The 25376-nt window shown below is 38.9% G+C and overlaps 2 protein-coding genes across 4 annotated transcripts in view; one reads left to right on the forward strand and one right to left on the reverse strand.

Annotated features, from left to right (window-relative positions):
* TRPC5OS (TRPC5 opposite strand) overlaps positions 1–24571 on the forward strand; it is a 28443-nt gene extending 3872 nt beyond the window's left edge. For 2 of the 3 annotated variants that reach the window (XM_010371349.1, XM_010371348.2), the window contains exons 2-4: positions 16456–16601; positions 16923–17011; positions 22125–24571. In XM_010371349.1, coding sequence (XP_010369651.1) covers positions 22435–22770 — 336 coding nt within the window. In that variant the 5' untranslated portion in view covers positions 16456–16601; positions 16923–17011; positions 22125–22434 and the 3' untranslated portion in view covers positions 22771–24571. Of the gene's footprint in view, positions 1–1939; positions 2059–16455; positions 16602–16922; positions 17012–22124 lie in introns of those variants that run through there. The other variant, XM_010371347.1, reaches the window with a different exon arrangement.
* The window catches only part of TRPC5 (transient receptor potential cation channel subfamily C member 5), a 345492-nt gene that overhangs the window by 117018 nt on the left and 203098 nt on the right, over positions 1–25376 (reverse strand). The gene's annotated exons all lie outside the window — the stretch shown is intronic.

The raw sequence follows: 25376 nt of genomic DNA on the forward strand, positions 1-25376 counted from the left end.
CTCTTCTTTTTTTTTTTCAAATGGGTAAGTGATTCCATTTTATAGAAGGAAGAATCGAAGACCAAAAAATATAAATGGCTTTCTCAGAATGACATGGTAGTGGTGGTGGTGATATTAGGAAACATCTCTGTTTTCATATTTTTAAAATGAAGATTATGTTCATTTGTTGCTGCTGTTTTTTTTTTTTTTTAACCACATGGCTATTTTCCTACAGCTGTTCTGTCATTGTAGGCTTTGCCTATCACATCTGACCTTGCCCTGTAGCATACAGATTGTTTTAATCTAGGCTTCAACTCATGGCTGTGCAGATCCTCTCCTGATTTTGTTTGTTGAATGAAAACTCCATTAGGTCAAGGGTTGTGGCTATATGTGCTTGCCATCATATTCCCAGTCTCAGGATAATATCTGGCACACAGAAGATGATTAATAAATATTTGTGGGATGAATGAATGAATGTATTAACTTTCCAGTTCTGGTGCCCAGATCAGTTCTTTTGACATACTGCTATACATAGCTTAATGTAAAGACTGGTTACATCCCACAGCCACAGGACCTGTCCGGGCATTATCCTGTGAACAGAGCTGCTTACCTGCTTTGCTCTGAATAGAACCTACAAACTTCAGTTAGTTCATGCAGGACTGATATCTAAGTCACTGTGTACTTGAAAAGGTTAATAGGACTGTACAGGCCGATATAAGTTTAACTTAGAACTTGGTACAGACGACAAAAATGATTAGTTGGGCCAAAGTGAACTCCCAATGTGCAATGAATCAAATGGATTTTACCAGAAGATGTGTGTATATACAAATAAATGCTCCCAAACTAAGTAATATAGCCAAGGTTGGAACCAATTACCAGTCTTTTCATCACTAGGAATCCATGAAGTTAATAGACAGGAATGATTGCCTATTCTCTGGTCTGGATTTATCATCCTGTTGCTGGGTCATTAAACAAGTATTTCAGTATCCTATAGCAGGCTAAGCCAGTATATGTCAGATTGGCTACTTCCTCACAATGGAACTGATAACTAACTGTGGAGAGTTCATAGGTTCTACAAATGCTCAAAGTTCAGCTTGGTGAAGCTTACACTCCCTTTACTGCAATTCTAGTGCATTGGTGATCTTTCTTCTAAAATGCTAATTGTACATTATGGGCAAAACCTGTAGATTCGCCTCCTGTACTGTACTTAGGAATGCTATGCTGTTTTGTGGTTTTCTTTCATTTTTTTTTTTTTTTTTTTTTAAGACGGAATCTCACTCTGTCACTAGGCTGGAGTGCAGTGGTGCAATCTCTGCTCACTGTAACCTCTGCCTCCTGGGTTCAAGTGATTCTCCTGCTTCAGCTTCCCAAGTAGCTGGGACTAGAGGCACACAACACCACGCCCAGCTAACTTTTTTTATTTTTACTAGAGACAAGGTTTCACCATGTTGGCCAGGATGGTCTCAATCCCTTGATCTCATGCTCCACCCGCCTTGGCTTCCCCAAGTGTTGGGATTACAGGCATGAGCCACTGTGCCCGGCCTGCTATGTTTTAAGTTTGTTACACACTTGTTACCAAATGTCGGTGTCCTAGAAGTTGCACAGACCATTTTGATTGGCAGAAATAAAAATATACTTCCAGGTGGAGTGTTACATAGAAGAGTATCCCCTGGTTTCTTGGGGGTGTCAATTCAGGGTTTGCTTGCTGTTTTATACTATAAATACATCTGGTCGCAAAGGGCCTATAAGAATTCTGTTTCCTGTTGCAGTGTGGTAAGGTAATTAAACTCCCAATTGCACATTAAGGGCAAAAGTCATAGAGTCTGCTCCCATACTGAGGAATGCTATGTTCTAAGTTTGTTACAGACTTGTTACAAAACGTTGGTGTCCTGGAAGCAATTGTACAGACCATTTTGATCAGCTGAGATAGAAATATACTTCTGGGTAGGGTGTTACATACAAGAGTGTTCCCTGGTTTCTTGGGGGTGTCAATTCAGGGGTTGCTTCTGTTTTATCCTATAAATACATCTGGCTGCAAAGAGCCTACAAGCAGTCTGTTTCCTGTTGCAGTGTGGTAAGGTAGGTAAGAAGATCTCTCTTCTAAACTGCCAATTGCACATTATGGGCAAAAGCCATAGAATCACCTCCTGTACTGTACTTAGGAATGCTGTGTTCTAAGTTTGTTACAAACTTGTTACATAAGTTTGTTACTAACTTGTCACAAAATGTCAGTGTCCTGGAAACAGTTGTACAGACCATTTTGATTGACTGAGATAGAAATATACTTCCAGGTGGAGTGTTACATACAAGAGTGTCCCCTGGTCTCTTGGGGGTGTCAGTACAGGGGTTGCTTCCTATTTTGTCCTATAAATACATTTGGTTGCAAAGAGTCTACAAGCAGGCTGTTTCCTGTTGCAGTGTGGTAAGGTAGGTAAGAAGATCTCTCTTCTAAACTGCCAATTGCACATTATGGCCAAAAGTCATAGAGTCACCTGCTGTACTGTACTTAGGAATGCTATGTTATGTTTTAAGTTTGTTACAACCTTATTACAAAATGTTGGTGTCCTGGAAGAAGTTTTACAGACCATTCTCATTGGCTGAAATAAAAATATAATTCTGAGTGGAGTGTTACATAAAAGAGTATCCCCCTGATTTCTTGGGAGTGTCAATTCAGGGGTTGCTTCCTGTTTTATACTATAAGTGCATCTGGCTGCAAAGAGCCTACAAGCAGTCTGTTTCCTGTTGCAGTGTGGTAAGGTAGGGGTCCTGCCTCTGACTTCTTTATGACCCAGAGTAGGGCCTGAAACTGCAGGATAACTGAGGTAATGGCAGATACAAACTGGAGGAGCTGAGGGCTGGAGGTAATATATTATTGAGGTGATCCTTACGAAAGAGTAGCTGGAATTTAGCCGAGGCCTGACTACAGCTTAATCAAGACAAGACCAGGGCCAAGGTCTGGTTAAGGCCTAGCCAGCACTTCAGCTTAGATAAGGCTTACCTGAGGTTTAAGCATAGTTAAGCTCTAGCCATGGACTTGGCCAAGACCAAAGCCTAGTTAAGGCTTGCTCAGCCCAGTTAATGCCTAGGCAGCCTGGTTACAATCTCACTAGGGGCTAAGCCCACTTAAGGCCTACTCAGAAATCAGTTAGGTGGAGACAGAGCCTAAGTCTAGTTAAGTCCTAGTCAGCCCAATTAAGACCTAGTCAGAGCCGGCTGGGCACGGTGGCTCATGCCTGTAATCCCAGCACTTTGGGAGGCCAAGGCAGGAGAATCACCTGAGGTCAGGAGTTCAAAACCAGCCTGACTAGCATAGTGAAACCCCATCTATACTAAAAATACAAAAATTAGCTGGGCATTGTGGTGGGTGCCTGTAATCCCAGCTACTCAGGAGGCTGAGGTAGGAGAATCGCTTGAACCTGGGAGGCGGAGGTTGCAGTGAGCCGAGATCGTGCCATTGCACTCCAGCCTGGGAAATGGAGCAAGACTGTTTAAAAAAAAAAAAAAAAAAAAAAAGACCTAGTCAGAGCCTAAGCCTACTTCTGGTCTAGATTGCACGGTTAAATCTAGTTAGCTTGGTTAATACCTCATTAGGATATTGTTGAAGCATAATTGGTGCCCAAGTCTAGTTTTGGTCCAGTTAGAACCCAATTCAGCCCTAGGCAAGGCCTAAGCCTAATTTAGGTCTAGTCAAAGGCTAGTTAAGTTCTAGTCAGCCCAACTAGGACCTATTCAGGGCCAATGCCTAGTTAATGCCTAGTCAGTCCAGTTTAGCCCTAGCCAGAGTCTAAACCTAGTTAATTTCCAGTCCTAGTCTAGTTAAGCCCTAGCAAGATCATAAGTGTAGTTTAGTCCTAGTCAGAACTTAGTTAAGACTGAGTCAAAGCCTTAACCTAGTTAAGGCCTAGTTAGCCCAGTTAAGACTTAGCTAGAGCCTAAGCCTAATTCAGGTCTAGTTAAGCCAGTTAAAGCCTAGCCAGGGCCTAAACATAGTTAAGAGCCTGTCAGAATTTTGATAAAGTATAGCCAAGGACTAAGCCTAGTTAAAAGCTAGCTAGCTTGCTTAAGACCTCATCAGTGTATTGTTAAAGCATAACCAATGCCTAAACTTAGGTTAGGTCTAGTCAGAAGCCAGTTCAGCCCTAGCCAGGGTCTAAGCCTAATTTAGGTCTAGTCAGAGCCAGGTTAAGTCCTAGCCAGGGCCTATGCCTAATTATGTTGTAGTTCTAGTCTACTTAAGTCCTAGCAAGGTTATAAATATAGTTTAGTCCTAATCAGAACTTAGTTAACACTTGGCCAGGACCTAAGCCTAGTTAAGATGTAGTGAAGCCTAATCAAGGTATAGGCAGGGCTTCAGCCTAGTTAAGTGTGAGTCAAAGCCCAGTTATGGCCTAGCCATTACCTAACACTAGTTTAGACTTTGTTACAGCCCAGTTAAGGCCTAGTCATGGCTTAAGCCTAATTAAGGTGAAGTCAGAGCCTAGGTAAGGCCTAAGTTTAGTTAAGTATTAGGCAGAAACTAGTTAAGGTATAGTCAGGGCTTAAGTTTATTTAAGGCCTGGCTAGAGTTTTATTAAGGTATAGCCACAGCATAAGCCTAATTAAAAGCTAACTGACTTGGTTAAGGTATTATCAGAGTATTTTTAAGGACTATTCATGTCCTAAGCCTAGTTTATATTTAGTCAGAGCTAGTTAGGGGCCTAGTCAGAGCCCAGTTAAGGCCTAAATCTACTTAAGTATTTAATCAGAAACTAGTTAAGGTAGTGCCGGGCCCTAGCTTCTTAAGGTGTAAACAGAACCTTTTAAAGGTACATCCAGGGCCCAAGCCTAATTAAAGGCTAGCCATCTTGGTTAAGGCCTCATAAAAATATAGTTTAAAGTATAACAATGGCCTGAGCCCAGTTTAAACCTAGCCAGCCTAGTTACAGTCTAACCAGGGCCAAAGTCCAGTTAAGGTTTAGTCAGAAGCCAGCTGAAGCCTAGCCAAGGACTAAGCCTGGGTAAGGTCTAGTCATAACCTAAGTTTAGATAAGGCCTAGTCAGAGTCTAGTTAAAGTATAGCAAAGGTCTGAGACTAGTTAAGAGCTGTGTAACACAATTAAGGTCTCACCAGCCCAGTTAAAGCCTAGTGAGGGCCAATGTTAGTTAAGGTTTAATTAGCTCAGTTATAGCCTATCCAGAGGATAAGCCTACTTAAGGCCTAGTCAAAGCATGGTTAAGGCCTATCTAGGGCATAATTCTAAAGGAGACAAAGAGTTTAGTTAAGGTATAACCTGGACCCAGTTAAGGCCTAGTCAAGGTCTAAGCCTAGAAAAGCTGTGGTCAAACTTTAGTTAGGTTCTAGCCAGAGTTTGAGCCTACTTAGGGCCTAGTCATCCTAGTTAAGATTGCCAGCCCAGTTAAGGCCTGTCCAGGGCCAAAGTCTAGTTAAAGCTTGGTCAGAGTCTAGTTAAGGCAAATGCAGGTCTTAAGTCTTGTTAAAGCCTAGTCAGAGTCTAGTTAAGGCAAAAGCAAGGCTTAAGCCTAGTTAAAGCCTAGTCAACTCAGTGAAGGTGGAACCAGGCTTACGCCTAGTTGAGTCCTAGCCACAGCCCAGTTAGCTTAGCCAGGGACTATGCCTAGTTAATATCTAATCAGTCTAGATAAGGCATTGCCAGGACCTAAGTCTAGAGAAGGCCTATTCATTTCTAATTTAATGTGTAGCAAGGACCTGGGTCTATTTAAGGCCTATTTAACCCAGTTAGGTCTAGAAAGGGGTAAGCTTAGTTAAGTCCTAGTAAGAGTCTAGTTAAGGCAGGGCCAAGGACTAAATCTGGTTAAGGCCTAGCCATCTCAGTTAAGGTCTAGTGAGGACATTGGCCTAATTAAAGGTTAGTCAAGACTAGAGTGCCCAACTCATCCGGGTTTGCCTAAGATTTTCTATATTTAGCATTGAAAACTCTGGGTCTTGGAAAACCCCTTATTCCTGGAAAATCAGATTGGTTGGCCACTCTAATCAAAGGTTTTTTTTTTTTTTTTTTTTTTTTTTAAAAAAAAAAAACAACTTTTCTTTGTCTTGGAGTTCATGGCTTATAAAACACATTCATAACATTATCTTGTTTGATTATTAGAGCATCCACTTGAGATAGGTGTCAACATCATCCTCAAAATATAGATGAATAAACTCAGGTTTAGAGAGAATAAGTGCCTTCTGCAATGCCATACAATTAGTATCAGCAGTGCAGTTTAAATCTATGTTTAAACTCAAAAGCCACACTTTTTAAAAAACTAAAGCAAGAGGGCTTCTCCCCATAGTTAAACATTGTCTACATCACAAAATTAGTACTCGCTTATTGTCATCATCCTTATTTCTGATCAGGAAAGTGAGTCATAGTGAGCTTAAGTGATCTAAGGCAAGAAAACTTTTAGACTTGAACCTCGGTTTCTCTGCCTTCAAAGTCAATATTCCCCTTAAAAATAATGTTTTTTCGGCCAGGCCTGGTGGCTCACACCTGTAATCCCAGCACTTTGGGAGGCTGAGATAGCTGGATCACCTGAGGTCAGGAGTTTGAGACAAGCCTGACCAACACGGTGACACCCTGTTTCTACTAAAAATACAAAAAATAGTTGGGCATGGTGGCGGGCACCTGTAATCCCAGTTACTCGGGAGGCTGAGGCAGGACAATTGCTTGAACCTGGGAGGCAGAGGTTGCAGTGAGCCAAGATCATGCCATTGCACACCAGCCTGGGTGACAAGAGCGAAACTCTGTCAATAAAATAAAATAAAATAATGTCTCTTCTTCCATCCTTCCTACTTCCTCAGTGTCAGATACTTCAGTGCATACCCATGTAGCCAAGGTTGTTGTACGTTTCTGCATGTTTCAGTGATTTTGCATCCATGCATTATCTAAAATCTGTTAAGCGTTTGGTAGATTGTGCTTGCAATGACACTTCTTTTTTTCAGCCTGAGGTTTTATTTATTGAATTGTTGCATGCTGTTTCATTGTGAGATATTTGTTGAGGTTTGCATCAGCGTTGACTTAGTAGAGTCAAGCCTCAACTACTCGATTTGGTGTGATCTTGGAAAAGACAGTTCTGACAAGGGCACTGAAGACAAACCCGGTCTACTCAGTAATACTTCAGAGGGTTTCTGGATATACCCCTGGTATAAGACATTCTGGGGGCCAGAGAAAGAGATCAAGGCCTCCCTCTCTGGTACTGTGGATTCAGTTGCCAGAAGGTACTGAGGACTTGGCTTGCCTTTTTCTGACTGTGCCATTTCTGTTGCCTCCTGTGAGCTTACCAGGGGTGACAGGCATCTCTATTAAAAAGCCTGTATGTAAATATAGCTGCATCTTCCACTATGTTATCCTGAGGACAAAATAGTTGCCACCCCTGCAGAATGCAGCAGCTTCTGGGTTAGATGCCAATGGTAGCAGTATGCCAAGCATGAAAGTATCTTGTTCTTCCCCTGCCAAGTAAACACCAGCTTCTTGTTTGGTGGTACATTTAAAGGGACAGTCTCCATTCTTTTGGTTTGGCAGTGGCAATGTGGGAAAGTTTCAACATGGGCAGTTAGTGGCTTAGATGGTGGCACAGTGGAAGAGGCCACTGAGATGTATGTTAGGTCGCAGATACCTTTTTGGACTCTCACTTCTCCTTTATGCTATTACATTGCTTTGGAGAACTGTTTGGTTTAGTGGGTAATGCCAGAGGAAGGCAGAGCTAGTTAGCAAGAAATGAATAATTTATTCCACTAAGTAGCTGGGATATTCAAATGTTGCTTTCTTTCTTTCTTGGAGAGAGTGCCATTTGGGAATCATTCTCTCTCATATTCACAAGGCGATTCCCCACATAAGCTCAGGTCTTTAATTGACTTTGCATTTGCTGGTAAAACACATTAAGCTTCAAGGCACTGGGTTAGTGGCACAAGCTGGGCATGTCCCCTTCCTAACAAAGAATCTGGAAGGTCTTTCCTCAAGGACTACGGGCTTTGCAGTATAATATTGGAGGCTGCAGAAAAAGAGTGCAAAACTAGGTTTCTGGTTTTACCACATTCCAGCTATGTAGAATAACTCTTGGGTAGATCATTTTACCACTCTGGATTTTAATTTTCCTAAATGTGAAATGGAGATAAATTCTGTGTTGCCCTACCCACCTCATATAGTAATTAAGATGATTAAATGGGATACCATGTGAAAGCACTAGAAGCATACAACACTATAAAAATGTAAGGAATTATTAGTCCTTACAAATTATTAGTCAACAAATATTTACTGAATATCTTCTATATGCTACACACTGTTCTTGCACTTAGATAAAACAGAGATCCCTGCCTTCATGGAGTTTACATTCTAGAGAGGAAGACCAGAAAATAAATGATCATCATAATAAATAAGTAAACTATATATGTAGAAAGTGATACGTTTCTAAGAAAAATTAAAAAGTTAGAGCAGAATAAGGAAGACTCAGGACTGCCAAGTTGGGAGGGGGAGGTTAAAATTTACAAAGGTGGTAAATGAAATACTCATTGAGAAGGCAAGACAGAAGCAAAGAGATTGAAGAAGGTGAGGGATTTAGCTCTTTCAATATTTGAGTCAAGACCATTCCAGGCAGAATAGCCAGTATAAAGAATCTAAAGAGGAAGTATGCTTGGTGAATTTGAAGAATGACAGGGAGGCCAGAGCAGCTAGAAGAGAGCAGGAGAGAGAAAGATAGAAGATGAAGTTGCAGATTATATTATGCAGGGCCATATAAGCCACTATAAGGGTTTGGGTTTTATGCTAAAGGAAATGCAGTTATCAGAGGGTTTTAAATGGAGGAGTGACATGATCTGACTTCCATTTTAAAGGGATCACTGTCTGTCCTGTTGAAAAGAGACTGTAGCTGGGTGCGGTGGCTCATGCCTGTAATCCCAGAACTTTGGGAGCCAAAGTGGGCAGATCACGAGGTCGGGAGTTCGAGACCAGCCTGGCCAACATGGTGAAACCCTGTCTCTATTAAAAAAAAAATTAGTCTGGCATGGTGGTGGATGCCTGTAATCCCAGCTACTTGGGAGTCTGAGGCAGGAGAATGGCTTGAACTGGGAGGTGGAGGTTGCAGTGAGCTGAGATCATGCCACTGTACTCTAGTCTGGGTGACAGAGCAAGACTCTAACTCAAAAAAAAAAAAAAAAAAAAAAAAAAGAAAGAAAGAAAGAAGAAAGAAAAAAGAAAAGAGACTGTAGTGAGGCAAGGCAAAGAGACTCCTGTCAGGAGGCTGTCAAAATAATCAAAGGTGAGAGGTAGATGATGGTGTCTCACAATGACAAGTGATCAGATTGTGGATATGGATACGTTTTAGAGGCAGAGCCAACAGGATACCCTGGAGGATTGACTGTGGATTTTTTGGCCTGAGTAGTTAGAAGGATGGAATTACCATCTACTGAGATGGAAGGCTGTAAGGGAGTAGGTTTGGGAGAGAATACCAAGGATTTAGTTTTGAATGTACTATGTTGAATTTTACAGGAATCAATGTAATGCAATTAGATAAACAAGTATGAGATTTTAGATAAAGGCCGAAGCTGGCTAAATAAATTTGGGAGTCATCTGCCTACAGGTTTTATCTGCAGCTCATATGAGATCACCAAGAGAGTGACTACATATGAAGAAGAAGAGGACTTGGGGAGTGATTGGCCATGTTAAAGCCTGTTTATAGGACAAGTAAGATGAGACGGAGAGCTGATAATTGGATTTAGAAGTGCAGAAGTCATCGGTGACTTTAACAAGGGTAGTAAGGTGGAGTGACCATTATATTTAATTAAAAGTGAGTTTCAGGACATAAGTATTTAACCTTGTTAATATCAGTCATAACAGATGAAAGGGAAATTTTGTTCCTATTGAGTGAGCCTGCCTTCAGATTCCCCTGGCTCTAGCTAATATTAAAAAAGAAATACTGTAAGAAATCATATAAGGAAAACTCCATTTATCTTGTCACTTGAACAGCATGCTGGTTTAGTATTGGGAGGGCTCTTGCCAGAGTACTGTGTTGTAACCCTGATGTGCTTTTCTGAGTGTCAAGCATATAAAGCAGTGGGATTCACTCTTTACTCATGTTTAAAATGCTAACCTTTGGCTCCCTTAGAAACTTTGGGAGGTAGAGATATGAAATCCTCAAAGGGAAAGGAAGCTCATGGCCAAGGGTAAAGCATTTTCTTTAGGATATTTGAAAACTTTTTTCTGCCTCATTTTCTTCAATTTATTCTGAGTGTATCTATCTCAGAGGTAAATATAGAGAAGTTAGAAAGCAGGAAATCACATACTCTTGTCTTATTTTTTATTTTCATGGATCAGCATATGATCTTAAGGTGATTTTAATGTTCAGTAGGCTTTTTGTATCTTTTCTTTTTAGCAGGGCTTTCTACTATAGGGACACTCTGGGAATGATAGTATGTAGGGATGACAAGAATGAAATGGTTGTCCTCAGGGGGACTTTTGGCCTTTGATCCACTTGGTAAGCAAACTTTCATGGCTATACAATCAGCCCTCTGTATTGTGGGTTCTGCATCCATGGAGTCAAACAACTGTGGATCAAAAATATATTTAAAATATTGCATCTGTACTGAACATGTACAGACTTTTTATTCTTGTCATTATTCCCTAAACCAATACTGTAAAACAAACTATTTACATAGTATTTACATTGTATAAGGCATCATAAGTTATCTAGGTATGGTTTAAAGCAAGCTTGTCCAAACTGTGGCCCAGGACAGCTTTGAATACGGACCAACACAAATTCATAAACTTTCTTAAAATGTTATGAGATTTTTTTTTTTGCAATTTTCTTTAGCTCATCAGCTATCATTAATATTAGTGTATTTTATTTGTGTCCCAAGACAATTCTTCCAGTGTGGCCCTGGAAAGCCAAAAAATTGGATACCCCTGGTTTAAAGTATATGAGGGAGGATGTGCATAGGTTATATGCAAATACTACACCATTTCATATCAGAGACTTAAGCATCCACGGGTTTTAGTATCTGTGGAAGGTCCTGGAACCAGTCCTCTTTGTACACCAAGAGACAAACATATTGTGTTCTTGCTGATATCTTAACACTGGTTCTTATTCTGCTGGAGATGTGGAGGTTCCCGGAGCATCATTAGTCAGACCAAGAGTCTGAAGAAGGTCAAGAGTCTGAAGAAGGCCAAGAATCCAAAGAATCAGGTTCTTTTTTAAATTAAATAAAAATTTTTAACTTTTATTTTAAGTTCAAGGGTACCAGTGCAGGTTTGTTACATAGGTAAACCCATGTCATGGCGCATTTGTTTTACAGATTATTTTATCACTTAGGTATTAAGTCTAGTATCCATTAACTGTTTTTCCTGATCCTCTCCCTCCTCCCACCCTCGACCCTCTGATAGGCCCCAGTGTGTGTTGTTCCCCTTTATGTGTCCATGTGTTCTCATCATTTAGCTCCCACTTATAAGTGATAACATGCGGTATTTGGTTTTCTGTTCCTGTGTTAGTTTGCAAAGGATAATGACCTCCAGCTCAATCCATGTGCCTGCAAAGGACATGATCTTGTTTTTATGGCTGCATAGTACTCCATGGTGTATATGTACCACATTTTCTTTATCCTATCTACCATTGATGGGCATTTAGGTTGATTCTATGTCTTTGCTATTGTGAATAGTGCTGCAATGAACATAATGTGTGCATGTGTCTTTATGACAGAAGGATTTATATTCCTTTGGGTGCATACCTAGTAATGGGATTCCTGGGTCAAATGGTATTTCTGTCTTTAGGTCTTTGAGGAATTGCCACACTGTCTTCCACAATGGCTGAACTGATTTACACTCACACTAACAACGTATAAGCATTTCTTTTTCTCTGCAACTTCACTAGCATCTGTTAGTTTCTGACTTTTTAATAATAGCCAAGAATTCAGGTTCTTATTCTTGCTCTGCTACTAATCAGCTGTGCAATCTTGGCGAGTCAGTTACCCTTTTTGGTTCTTCATTTCCTCAACTGTAAAATAGGTATAATCCTTGCTACAGAGGATTATTTTAATTAATTATTTATTTTATTTTTGAGACAGAGTCTCACACTGTTGCCCTGGCTGGAGTGCAATGGTGCGATCTCAGCTCACTGCACCCTCTGCCTCCCAGGTTCAAGCAATTCTCCTGCCTCAGCCTCCAGAGTAGCTGGGATTACACGTGTCCACCACAACACCCGGCTAATTTTTTGTATTTTTAGTAGAGATGGGGTTTCACTATGCTGGCCAGGCTGGTCTTGAACTCCTGATCTCGTGATCCGCCTGCCCTGCCTTGGCCTCCCAAAGTGCTGGGATTACAGGCATGAGCCACCGTGCTTGGCCACTACGCAGGATTATTATAAGTTAATGTATGTGAACATATTTGAGGATATAATTACCAGAAGAAAGAAACTATAAAATATTGGAATGAATTACCAAGGGATGCTATGGAATGTTATTTTGAAATCATTAAAAACAGAAGGGCCTTTCCTTTGGTGGACAGGCATTAAGCACATTTGCAGGCAGAGGGAAGCAATCTGTAATCTGTGATCATCTTTCCATGTGGTAAAATAAACTAACCTGTTCTTTCTTGGCAAGCTGGCATTTGCCACAGAAACATAGAGGAGGCCACAACTGGTGCTTCGTCTTTCTCTTATCAAATTTCTGAGATATATTTCTGAAGTTAGGGACTAAATCCAGGCTAGGATGGTATGAAGTAAAAAGTACACAAAGATATCTGCATAATGCTCTCCTTCTTATCCAAATGATTCACAAAGGAATACTTGAAACTTTGGATTAGTTTGGGTGAAGTCACGCTAGACATAGGATAATGGGCCTTTATTGTCTTGTCTCAATGACCTTGCCAATTACTTTCCAAGTGAATGTTTCTAAAGATTTAATGCTTCGAAAGGATCATTGTCACAATACCAGGTGGAGGGCATTCTCTGTGTAACTGGCAGTATGTTGGAGGCATAGTCAATGTGTAGCTCACAATGGAGTTAGCTTTCACCAGGCCGGGAGTGGTGAATGTGAGCTACAGTCCCACCAAAGCTCGAAGACAGAATAAGGAAGTGCTTCAGAGGAAGTTAGACTAGGAGGATTTGCTAATCCTCAAGGATTCTCTACAGTCTTTGATTGTCCTTAGGTCTCCTGAAAGGGTCATTGGTGAACTACAGCTTCAAGACAGTCCTGTTCCCTCACATTTTTACCCAAGCTCAAAGTCATCATCGAATATTGGTTCTAACTCTGAGATGAATTGTGTCTCTGGCATGTCCTTCCAGTTTTTGTAATGCTTGTAGCCATCTCTTCTCCTGCCTTCCATAGGTAGCTATTCACTAGTCATGATGTACCACATACTATTTCCTAGATCCTGGAATTTCTCCAGTGCAATTATATTGGCTAGCATTTATTAGGTGCTAATTATATACCAGACACCATTTTAAATTTGTTGTGCTAACTAACTAATGTAATTCTCACAACTGTCATTATCTTCATCTTACAGATGAAGAAACTGACACAAAGAGTAGCTTAGCAACCTTCTAGTTAGTAAGTGGTGAAGTTGAAATTCAAATACAGGTTTTGTTTTCTGTTTTCTTTTTTTTTTGGATACCAGATCCTATCCTTATAACCACTGGTATCATTTTATATCTCTCCCAAAAAGCATATACAAACAAACAACCACAACTTTTTTTTTCCCGTCTCAGAAAGCTGAAGAAAGCCTTGGAAATAGAACCCCTGTTCTTGTTACCTCCAAGCTCTGTTTTTATTTCCCTTATTTTAGACCCTGTCATCTGCACTGTAATATTTGAAAACCAAAAAAAATCTTTCTAGAAGTATTACATCTCTTTCCAGACTCTCTAAGGGCCTGGGAGCATCTCATAGCGGCCAACCCTCAGGGACAAGCCTGTGTAGGGTCCTACCAGGTTAAGATTGAGTGTCTATCCTCATGTTTGAACAGTATTTTGAGGAAACACTGTATCTGTCTAGGAAAATAACCAAGATGTATTTTGAAAAGTGGTTGTTTTTCTCTACTAAGTTGTTTTTCTGAAGAGTAAGCCAGTCTGATTTTTCTCTGAAGCAATGAACAAATTTGGAGGAGGAAAGAAATTCAGTAGAGTTTGGTTTAAATTGACCATAAGGACATTTCCTACTCCCCCTTTTTTTAGTTTTAGTTTTGAATTTTTCATATATTTTCAAGAAGGGGCCATGTTTAGCTCCTCAGCTGCACAATTCTTTCCTTTCTTTCTTGATAAATTAAAGATGCTTCATGGGGATTTTTAAATGTCAGATCCTATAACAGGCAAATGCTGTATTGCACACAGTTATTTTTTTTAAAGGCAAAAGTTTGTAGCTTTTTCAAAAAGAGTTTAAAGTGTAAATACTGTTTTTTGTTCATTTTATGAACAAAAGCCCCTAGAGATGCTTCTGTTATGTCAAAATTGTGAAAATTTGCCCTTTGTGGATAAAGTTCTCTTGATGTTTCCTCAAGGGGTGAAGAGGGCAATGAGAAGTTATATGCCTGTAGGTGTTTTTTTTTTTTTTTTTTAAAACAATCTATATCGAATGCATGTATCCAAATGTTACTGTAGCATTGGAGAAGGGAGCACTATGGAAAAAAAAAATTTCCTGTTTGTAAATAGGAATCTGGCACCCACCCTCACCAAAGGTGCATTTTAATATTTCCCACATAACTGTCTCTGTTCTCCTTGGATATGAACTAATTTACCTTACCTAATACAAAGAAGCTTATCAACTATAAAGATAGACCCAGAGGATTTGGATTTCTTTGCTTTTTTTCCATCCTACTGTTAGATACTTATTGCCAGTTTTCCAATTAGGAGCATTGCAAAATTGCTGGATAGGACTTTCAGCTAAAAGAAAAATGGTGACTTTTGATTAGTTGTGCAGACAAAAAATGTCAAAAGAGAGAGAGTTTAATAAAAATTTAATGGGGTCAAAGATCTCAGTTACCAGATGGATAGTATGGCCTCTGCCTCAGGGGTCTTTATGAGCTACTTGTAAGATATAGGTTATCTCATCTTGTATCAATTAAAAACTCTGCCTAGCCATAAGGGTCTCTTGCCTTAGCACTGCCATGAAGTAGAGAGACACACAGGCCAAAGGAACTCTCCCCTGCATATTCATACTTCATTCCATTTTCATTAACTTTGATGACTGGCTTGCTGAATCCTGGTAAGACTTTTATCACTGTCTTGCTGTCCTCATTAGTTTTTGTAGGATGGAGGCCTGAAATTTAAAAAATAAAACTATTTTTTTGAGGTATAGCATGCATATAGTAAACTGCACAAACTTTAAGGGTGCATATCAATGCTTTTGTTTTTTAACATATGTGATTATATCAAGATATAGAACATTCCCAGCACCCCAGAAGGCTTTCTCATATCCCTTCCGAGTCAATAACCACCTACCCAGAGGTAACCACTTTGTTCACTTCTTTCCCATAGATTTGTGTGCCTGTTCTTGGATTTCATGTAAATGGAGTGATATGATAGCTAATTTTATGCATCTTGTTTATTTCAACATTCTTGTACCTGTATCTTGGTGGATATTTGTACACCCTTTGGTTATATACTTAGGAGTAGCATTCCAGGGTCATGTGATAGAGGTATGATTGGTTTTAGTAGATACTGCCAACTAGTTTTCCAAGGTAGTTGTACCAGTTAACAATTTCACCAGCAATCTATGAGAGTTCCAGTTGTTCCATGTTTTCAGTTCTTGGTATTGTCAGTCTTTTCCATTTTAGCTCTTCTGGTGGGTTTTGCATATCTCATTGTGGTTTTAATTTGCACTTCCCTGATGAGTAATAGTGATGAACACCTATTTATATGCTTATGAGCCATTTGGATATTCTCTTCTATGAAGTGCCAGTTCAATTCTTTTGTATTTTTAAAAAATTAGACTGATTATATTTTTCTTATTGATTTGTAGGAGTTTAAAAAATGTATGAGTGTAGTGGATATAGGTCCTTTGTTAAATATATATTGTGAATATTTTATCCCAGTCTGTGGTTGGCTTTTCATCCTCTTAAGGTGTAATTAATCTTTTCTTTCATGGTTAATGTTTTCTGTCCTATGGGAAATATTTGCTTACCTAAGATCATGAAGATTTTCTCTGGTGGTGTGATCTAGAAGCTTTGTTGTTTTAACTTTCATATTTAGGCCTATGATTCATTTCAAATCATTATTAGTATTATTTTGGTATCTGGCATGAGGTAAGGGTCATGGTTCCATTGATTTGTCTGTCCTTGAGCCAGTACCATGCTGTCTTAATTTCTGTAGCTGTATAACTAGCCTTGATATCTGGTAGCATATGTCCTTCAATTTGTTCTTCCTGAAGATGTTTCAATATTACTAGCCCTTTATGTATCTTTATGCATTTTAGAATCATTTTGTCCAAATTGCCCTTTGGGAGTGGTTTTGATCTTTTTGACTCATTAGTTTTCCCTTTGTCCCTCTAACTTCAAAATCTAGGTAACTTTTTAAAGTGGAGACCGGTGGCCTGTTTGGGGCAGTTCCCCTCTAGAGGGAGAATTTGTCTCTGAAGTACCAGGAGACTGGAGGAGATTTTCCTGTGCCTTTCCTGCCCAGACACCAGCCCAGAACTCAGGTGACTTCAGGTAAGAAAAACTAGCCCTGCATTTTGGGCTTCTCAAGTTTCCAGCCCATTATTTTAGTGTCTCCCAACTGCCAAAAGTTATGCTCATTTCTCCTTTCCTCAGGAGAGTCCTTCAGCTTTACAGTCAAGCTTCATCTTCAACAGTGCCCAGAATTAGCAAATGCCACAGGGAAGGAAAAAAGTCCGATTGTCAGTTCACTTAGAAAGGGCTCTTTGCTCTTTGAAATGTTGGTTAATCTCATCCTTGCTTATCGATTTAGCAATTTATCTTTTTTTTTTTTTGGTGTGTGTGGGCGTGTTGTTTCTGTTGTTGTTGTTGCAGGAGCGTTCACATCCTGTTTGGAAGCAAAGTCTGCAAATTGTTTAATAGGCTGAGCCTTGATACCCCCATCCCTCTCAGCTCTATCACAGGTAAGTAGTTTATGAACATTTGGGCCAATTCAGTAGGTCAGTGGAAGGATAGATAATGGATATATCCCTGAACCTCCCAGTCACAGATAGTGGGGATTTCCTAGGGGACTAATCTGCCTAAGTCACATTCAACTTGGAATTCAGCCAGTTTCTAGGGATAGCAAATGACATTAACATTCTCAGTTCTATTTCTGCTTAGGAGAATGAGATGTCAGCTCTGGCCCTGAATAAGGCAGATTTGCTCCTGTAGTCACCTAAATTTGTGCCCTCTAGCATAGGATGTTAGAAGTCCGGCCTGGGCTGACATCCATCTCTGCACCTTTACTTATGTGCTCATGGGCAAATTACCGAATCTCTTTGATCCTCAATTTTTCCACCTATAACTTCATAGGATGATTTTATTGTGAGGATTAAATGCACTACAGGTTGAGTATCTCTAATCTCAACATTTGAAATACTAGATGCTTCAAAATCCAAAACCTTTTGAGCACCAACATGACACCTTTGCTTTCTGATGGTTTGGCGTACACAAACTTTGTTTAGTGCACAAGATTATTAAACATATTCTATAAAATTTCATTCAGGCTATGTGTATAAGGTGTTTATGAAACATAGATGAATTTCATGTTTAGACTTGGGTTCCATTCCTAAGATATCTCATTATGTATATGCAAATACTCCAAAATCTGAAATCTAAAACACTTCTGGTACCAAGCATTTTGGATAAGGGATACTCAACCTGTAATATAAGAAAAGTGGATTTTACAGTCCTTGATACACAATAGGTCTCCCATTAATGTGACAATTTATTAGAACATTTTTTATGGGCACATCATTTCATCTGACATATGCTTTCAGAGGCTGGGGATTGTGCTTGGTTACTTTTTTGAAGGGAATAAAATTTACATATAGCAAAATGTACAAATTTTTAGAGTACCATTCAATGAGTTTTGATACATGCATACTCCTGTGTAACCCATGACCTTATCTAAACATGTTCACTACCATCACTCTAGAAAATTCCTTTATGCCCCTTCCCAATCAGTTCCTACTCCCATAAATGCAACCACTATTCTGATTTTTTTTCTACATAGATTATTTTGCATTTTCTAAAATTGTGTATGGATGGAATCATACAGCATGTAATCTTTTGTGTCTGGCTTCTTTCATTAAGTATAACGTTGATTATTCCTCCATGTTGTTGTCCCTGTCAGTAGTGCCTTTCTTTTTATTGCTTATCAGTATCACGTTGTATGACTATACCACAGTTTGCTTATTCATTCTCTTCTTGATAGATACCTGAGCTCTTTCTACTTTTTGGTGATTATGCATACAACTTCTATAGCTATTCTTGTAAAAGTCACTTTGTGAACTTTCACTTCTCTTGGGTAAATACCTAGGAGTGGAATTGCTGGGATGTAGATAGGTATATGCTTACTTTTATAGGAAACTGATAGATGTTTTTCCAAAAACATAATACGATTTTATACTCCTACCAGTAGTATAAATGTGTGTGAGAATTCTGGTTCCTCTACATCTTTGTCAATATTTGATGTTATCAGTCTTTAATTTTAGCCAATCTACTGAGTGTATTGTGGTATCTTAGTGTGATGTCAATTTGCATTTCTTTGATTACTAATAATGTTGAGGATGTTTTCATGTGCTTATTAGCTCTTCATTTGAATTGTCTGTTCTGATCTTTTGACCATTTTTAAGTTGGGTCGTTCGTCTTTTTATTATTGAGTTGTAGGGGTTCTTTATATATATATATATATATATATATATATATATATATATATATATATGCACACATATATATAAATATATATCTGACAGTGGACTTTCAACCAGAATATATATATTCTGTTATATATTTATGTTGTATACATATGTTATATATTTTCAACCAGAATATATATATTCTGGTTGAAAGTTCATTGTCAGATATATATTTTGTGAATATTTTCTCTCAGTCTCTGGGTTGCCTGTTCATTTTATTAACTGTATGTTTTGATGAGTTGGTCCATTTTTGTATCCCCTATTTCCCACATGCATGATTGAAGCTTGATAATATTTACTGAATGAATGTGCTGAAAGTTGTTCCTCCCTCCCTCCTTCCATTATTTCGTTTTTTCAAAGACACTTACTGATTACATACTCTGCTGGCAAGCACTCTTCTGTTCTTTGGGGATATAGCAGAAAACAAAACAGATTTCTTAGTCTCATGACAATTACATTTTAGTCTATATGTATGTGGGGGTAAGGTGAGAGACAGAAAAACAAATAATTAAACAAGAAAATATGAGCTAGCTATAGATACCATCATGCAAAAATGAAATTTGTGTGTAATGGGAAAGGGATGATTAGGGGCTTTACCCAGGTTGAGGGGTAAGAAATCTGAGGAGGTGATATTAAAGTAGATATCAGAATGACCTGAAGTCATTCCCCACTCCTCCCCCACCAAGGAGAAAGGAATCCCAGGCAGAGGATATAGCTAATAAAAAGTCCCTTGAAGTGAGTTAAGGCTAGGCATAAACTATCCAAAATACCTCTTTAGGCTAGCTGAGGTGTCCAGAGTTGGTTGCTTTGGAAATTACCATAACTGGCATAAGCTGATGCTACACTCTTACTCTTTCTTATTATTGGAATACTTAGCAGTTTCTTCAAGTTTCTTCTTGCCCTCTCCTCACCCTCTAGTTGCTAAGTTCTGAGATGGTTTGAGAATAAAAATGGTGGATCAGCTAATACAAGGGTCAAGAAAGTTAAGGCAAGGTCACTAATTGTTTTTCCCATCAAAAGTGACTGAGTTCCCCACCCCACAAAAAAAATCAAGGGCCACATAAAGTAATAAGTAACTACATTTGTCTTATAAGAGAGCAAAATATGGAAAGTTCTACCTCTCTGCTTTTTATGTTTAGGTTGTGTAATATACAACTCAATAAATACAGTAAAAATTTGATGAATCAAATATAATTTATTCCAGTTTTTTCCCAGTTTTAGGAGAGAGATACAAGAAAAGATGATGGAAAAGGGTAAGAGTAGATGGAGATAGAGAGGGTGTGAAATAGAATGAAACACATAGGTGAATAAATGGAAGCATATTGACCAAGAGGAGGAATAAAAGAGTCCCAGAGGATGATAGAGAAGCTGAGAAAAAAAAACTGGGTGAATGGGAAGTCAGAATTTAAATAGGCTTTGTGTGAGGGTGTTCCTGTCATCTTCTTGTGCCTTTGGGCTGTATATACCATATAGTAGTTATTGCTTCCTTTGAAAAATGTGATGGTGCTCTCTAACAATATTTAACACACATCTTTCTTCCATGTTTTCCTTCTGATGAGCTGATGCATGTTCTAAATAAATGCCGAATTCCTTTCCTTGATTTCTCTCCATATTTTCTTTCATGAGACGTTTTTCTCTTAAACAAACATATCCTTTGAATTAATAAAACAAACTGCTCTGCCTCTAGTACCCATTCTCCTATATTCCATATGGAAAGTTGCCTCCAACAAAATTGTGCCTTCTGGTCATTGTTGTTGTGACCCTTATCATCAGGGCAAACCCCATGTCTACTGGTAGGATTTTGGACAAAAAAAATGTAGTGATCTTACAGGATTTATACTAAGTGGAGATAGTATACAACTGAGTGGGTCGAAAAAGGCCCCGTGGAGACCAGCAAGCTCTATGTGCAAATCACAGACCATCTGGCTGATGATTTTCTGTACTCCAATAAATATCCAAGGATTACAGTCAGCTGAAAGTGAAGTCTGTGGCTTGCTGGGCCCCACTCTGGTCAGAACTGCTGAAAACTGGGCAATAATAGACTTGGTAGAATCCTAAAGGAGTTATATAGATGACTACCTCCTAAGGCTTTCAACTAGGAAAAGCCTGACTGGGGCTGGAGAAAGAAAGTTAGCCCAATTTGCAGAATTAATAGCCAGAAATTTAACATGTAGATATAAGCAAGAAAAAAAAACTGGCCAAAGGTACATAGCTACACTGATCAGCCATACAGAACTAGACTATTGCAGGAAATACAATCTGGTGAAGGGAGATATGAAAATAAATTTGTGAAAGGAATTTAGAAATTCTTATAAAGACGTGTATCAGCTCATTAGAATGGAAAAGCAGAATAATCTATTTGGAATGAGAGGGGAGATAATCTAGGCCCCCAAAACTAATGTAGACCCTGAAGTTTTGGGGACTCTAAGTTTCAACTCAGCTGCCTTTTCAGTTCAATTTAAGGTTGTAGGATGGGCTTGTGAAACCTCAGGGCATGTGGGCATGTATGTACCAAGTTAGCAGAGAAGAAAGAGTTAGAAAAACTGAATCAAATAAACAAGTGAGTAAGAAATATGAGATATGTCAAAATACTAAAAACTTCCTGCATCCTCAACAGGTTCACTTTAAGTGTGGTGGGGAGTGGTAAACCAGACAAATGTAGCAGGTAAATTATACTGAGTCAATATCTAGATTTTCAAACAAATAATATTGCCTTACACAAGTATATACTTACTCAGAAAGTGGATTTGCAAAGAGCCCACCAGAAATGCATATGAAAATAGTACAACCATAGCTTTAGATAAAGTTGGAAGAACTAGCTGCTAGATATGGAAGAGGGGCAGTAATAGGAAATTATCAAGGAACTAGTTTTATAACTGAAATTCTCCAAAGTTTGGCAAAATACAGAGAATATAGGACTTTTATTTACCATAAACTCCCCAGGCTGCAGGGCATCTGGAAATTTTAATGAATGGATTCCAAAAAACACAGAAAGAATTCAGCAGCACCAGATAAACGGCAATGAGGCAAAGGTGCTAATAATTGACAGACCCTGAGTGAGTATATCCTTCCTCAAATGAGATGTTCAGGAAAGACAGACAAACTGCCTATGCTTACTTTTCTACCAAATCTCTTAACAAGAGATAAAGACCATGAGGTTTTCAAAGGAAAGAGAAGTAGTAGAGCCTCACAAGGCCAGCAACAAAGGAGGGGCTATAGTTAGACATATCATTTCAACCTTAACGGCAATTCTACGGTAACCAGTAGCTGTAGCCTGTAGGATGGATAAAGGCTCAAAGACACTAATCTTTATATCTCTCTTTTTTATTATTAGGTCTGCTTTGCTGTTTTCTCTTGGCTGTGACATTCCGCCTGATGGTCATTATAATAGCAGTTCACCACTAGTACAAACAAGAGTACCATATATAAATTCTGTGCACGGTTTACCAATATCATCAAAAAGTTATATTGTTCTACTGTTCTCATTCTGTACTTGATCAGCATCATAATCATATCAACATCTTAATTTCTGGCCCAAACCAACCACAGAACCATTGTTAGCCCCTTATACTATCCATTGTCACCAAGAGTCCATTTGCTAGAGCTTGTAGTGATATTTTATCTATTTAGAAGAGCACTGCAGCATGGATTCGGTGTCAGTTCCTGTACTCATTGATGGACTTGTTGCTTGTGTAGCCCAGTTAATAAGAATAGCTGATGAGCTTTTACAATTCATTATACAAGTACAAGAAGTTCCTTATGTAGAAGAAAATGGTAGAGCAGAAGAGACTGAAGCAGATGCACCTCTTCCTGAGGAGCCTTCACTACCAGATCTCCCTGATCTCTCAGACTTAGACTCAATACTTACACCAAGAGAGGATGAAGACCTAATATTTGATATAGATCAGGCTATGTTAGACATGGATAACTTATATGAAGACACAGTCTCTGGTATAAATGATGACTTAACAAGTGACTAAGACCCAATTTCTGCCCCCGCCCCCAGGGATGTGAAAACTGATCATTTCTCTGTTTCAATATATTCTTATTTTCTGTATATTAGCAATATGTTTTCTCACAGTTCTGCACATTTTCATTACTAATAACCCATATAACAAGTAAGATTTGATTTACTTCTAGCAAAAGCTGATCTTTTTTCCTCTTTGTTGTTATTCACAAAGTTCTGGCTTTTGCCATGTAGGTCTGCCTTTACCTGTACTTACTGTCATGCTAGAATTTTTGATGATGGGAGCAAACCATAGTAAAGAAAAGAAATTCCTCACCTAATTATGGAGGGGAGAACTGACAAACTCTATCACATCTTGGGACTCATTTCACTGCTCTCCAATGAATGGAAATGAAAAGGGGAATATCCCCCAGGGTAGCATCACAGTAAATGAATACATTCACATTAACAAGACAATGTTGGGATGCTTTTATTTGAAAGGATATAACTCCTAACTTATCCTTTTAGAGAGCATGTGTCCAACTAAAAATGCTATAGCAGACTAAGGGAGGTAATTTTAAAAGAGCACTATCTACCAGATAATAAAAGTGCAGAAAGGTTTTCAAATGACTGTTGCCAAGGAGAAAACTGAAAAAGCTGGGACCAAGAGTTCCAATGCAGGACTGTTCTTGCACATTCGGACCACATTGCAGCTACTTTGCACTATTATTCCCCAAATGGAAAAGGCACACTATACCAAATAATCAGACAGAAGTAATAGAAGGGCTAAGGAAAGCCCTACAAGGACTATTCACCAATGGAAAGACAAACACTCACCATATTGGACTAGGTATCTGTGGACTAGATATAGTCCTTAGGCATCAATGCAGGAAGATGCTACAACCTCATAATATGTGGAGCTGGCGGGCCCCTTGTTTGCCTGGGTCACCTGGACAGATTGTACTGTAATGGTACCCCAGGAACTAGATAAGATATATTCCAGTGTTTGCCTTGATTCTGTAATTGTATGCGCTTAAGGATTGTTAAAGTATGACCCCTGCTCCAAGGAATGAATTGTTAGTATTAAGTATGTTTTCTCTATGGAGCAGAATTAGAGTTAATAGTGAAAAGAAATGTTTAGGAAATAAGACAATACTTAGGAACAAGAACTAGTGGGGACGGTGTTTTCAGGAGAGAGAAGCAAATTAATAAATTGTCAACAGTTATGGGGCTGTTTACGATGGAAAGCCATGATATGGAGTTATTTTCTAAACAGGTTTATGAACAAAGCCCTATTTTTGTCTTCTGCAAATTAGCCAATCCTAAGATGTTGCTATAAATAGCTGGTAGGCGATTGACATAAGTCATATATCTGAAAGCTCAATTAGATGGAGAATTATTAACTAGTTTAGTCTACTGATTGGATGTCTCTGATTGAAATCCTGCATCTCCTCCAGGAGAATGGAGTGAGTGGCCGATCCTTTATGCAAATTGGCCCTTTTCTGTATCTTCTTAAGACCAATGCTAAAACCAATTATTATATAGCATGGCAGAAAAGAGACGGGCTCATCATTCTAAGACAAGCTTAAAGGTGTGAAAATCAAGGAAGATAGGCTGGTAGATGGCGTTAGATTAGGTAGTACAAGTTTTCATCTCGATTTGCTTGGGCTAAAATATGTGGGGAGTTGTGCCTATATAAATTCTTATGTGTGATGATTACTGCTAGTTATTATCTTATGATTGTTTAAAATCTGTATTAGCTATTGATCTAAACCATTTTATTGTTTTCTTTCAAGAGATTTTAACTAATAAACTTTCATTCACAAATCAAAAAAGGTGTGGTCATCTTAAAATACCTGGTGGTGAATTTGGAGGCTACCAAATGGGCACACAAGAACTTCACTCAACATAAGGTAGCAGAGCATAGTAAGAGAGAATGTTGTACTAGGAGTCTGAAGTTCTACTTCTGGCTTTGTCAGATGATCTTAAACAAATCTCTAAACATAGTCCTTTCTCATTTGCAAAATGAGGGTTATTAATAAATTTTCTGCTTAACTTTCAGTGATAATAAGGAACAATTGAAATAATGGTTTTCATGGCATGACATATCTGACATTGAGACAATATATGAAATCAGGACTTTTCAGGAATATCTGAAAAATGTGCATGCATATATTCATTGCAGCACTATTCACAATAGCAAAGACATGGAATCAACCTAAATGCCCATCAGTGACAGACTGGATAAAGGAAATGTGGTACATATACAACATGGAATACTATGCAGCCATAAAACAGAACGAGATCATGTCCTTTGCAGGGACACGGATGGAGTTGGAAGCTATTACCCTCAGCAAACTAACGCAGCAACAGAAAACCAGAAGCCAAATGTTCTCACTTATAAGTGGGAGCTGAACACTGAGAACACATGGACACAGGGAGGGGAGCAACACACACTGGGACCTGTTGGGGGCTGGGGTGGGGAGAGGGAGCATCAGTAATGGATTCCCAGCTAATGGATGCTGGACTTAATACCTAGGTGATGGGTTGATCAGTGCAGCAAACCACCAAGGCACATGTTTACCTATGTGACAAACCTGCACATCCTGCAAATGTACCCCAGAACTTAAAAATTAAAAA

This window comes from Rhinopithecus roxellana, chromosome 7 (genome assembly GCF_007565055.1).
Source record: "Rhinopithecus roxellana isolate Shanxi Qingling chromosome 7, ASM756505v1, whole genome shotgun sequence".
NCBI lineage: Eukaryota > Metazoa > Chordata > Mammalia > Primates > Cercopithecidae > Rhinopithecus > Rhinopithecus roxellana.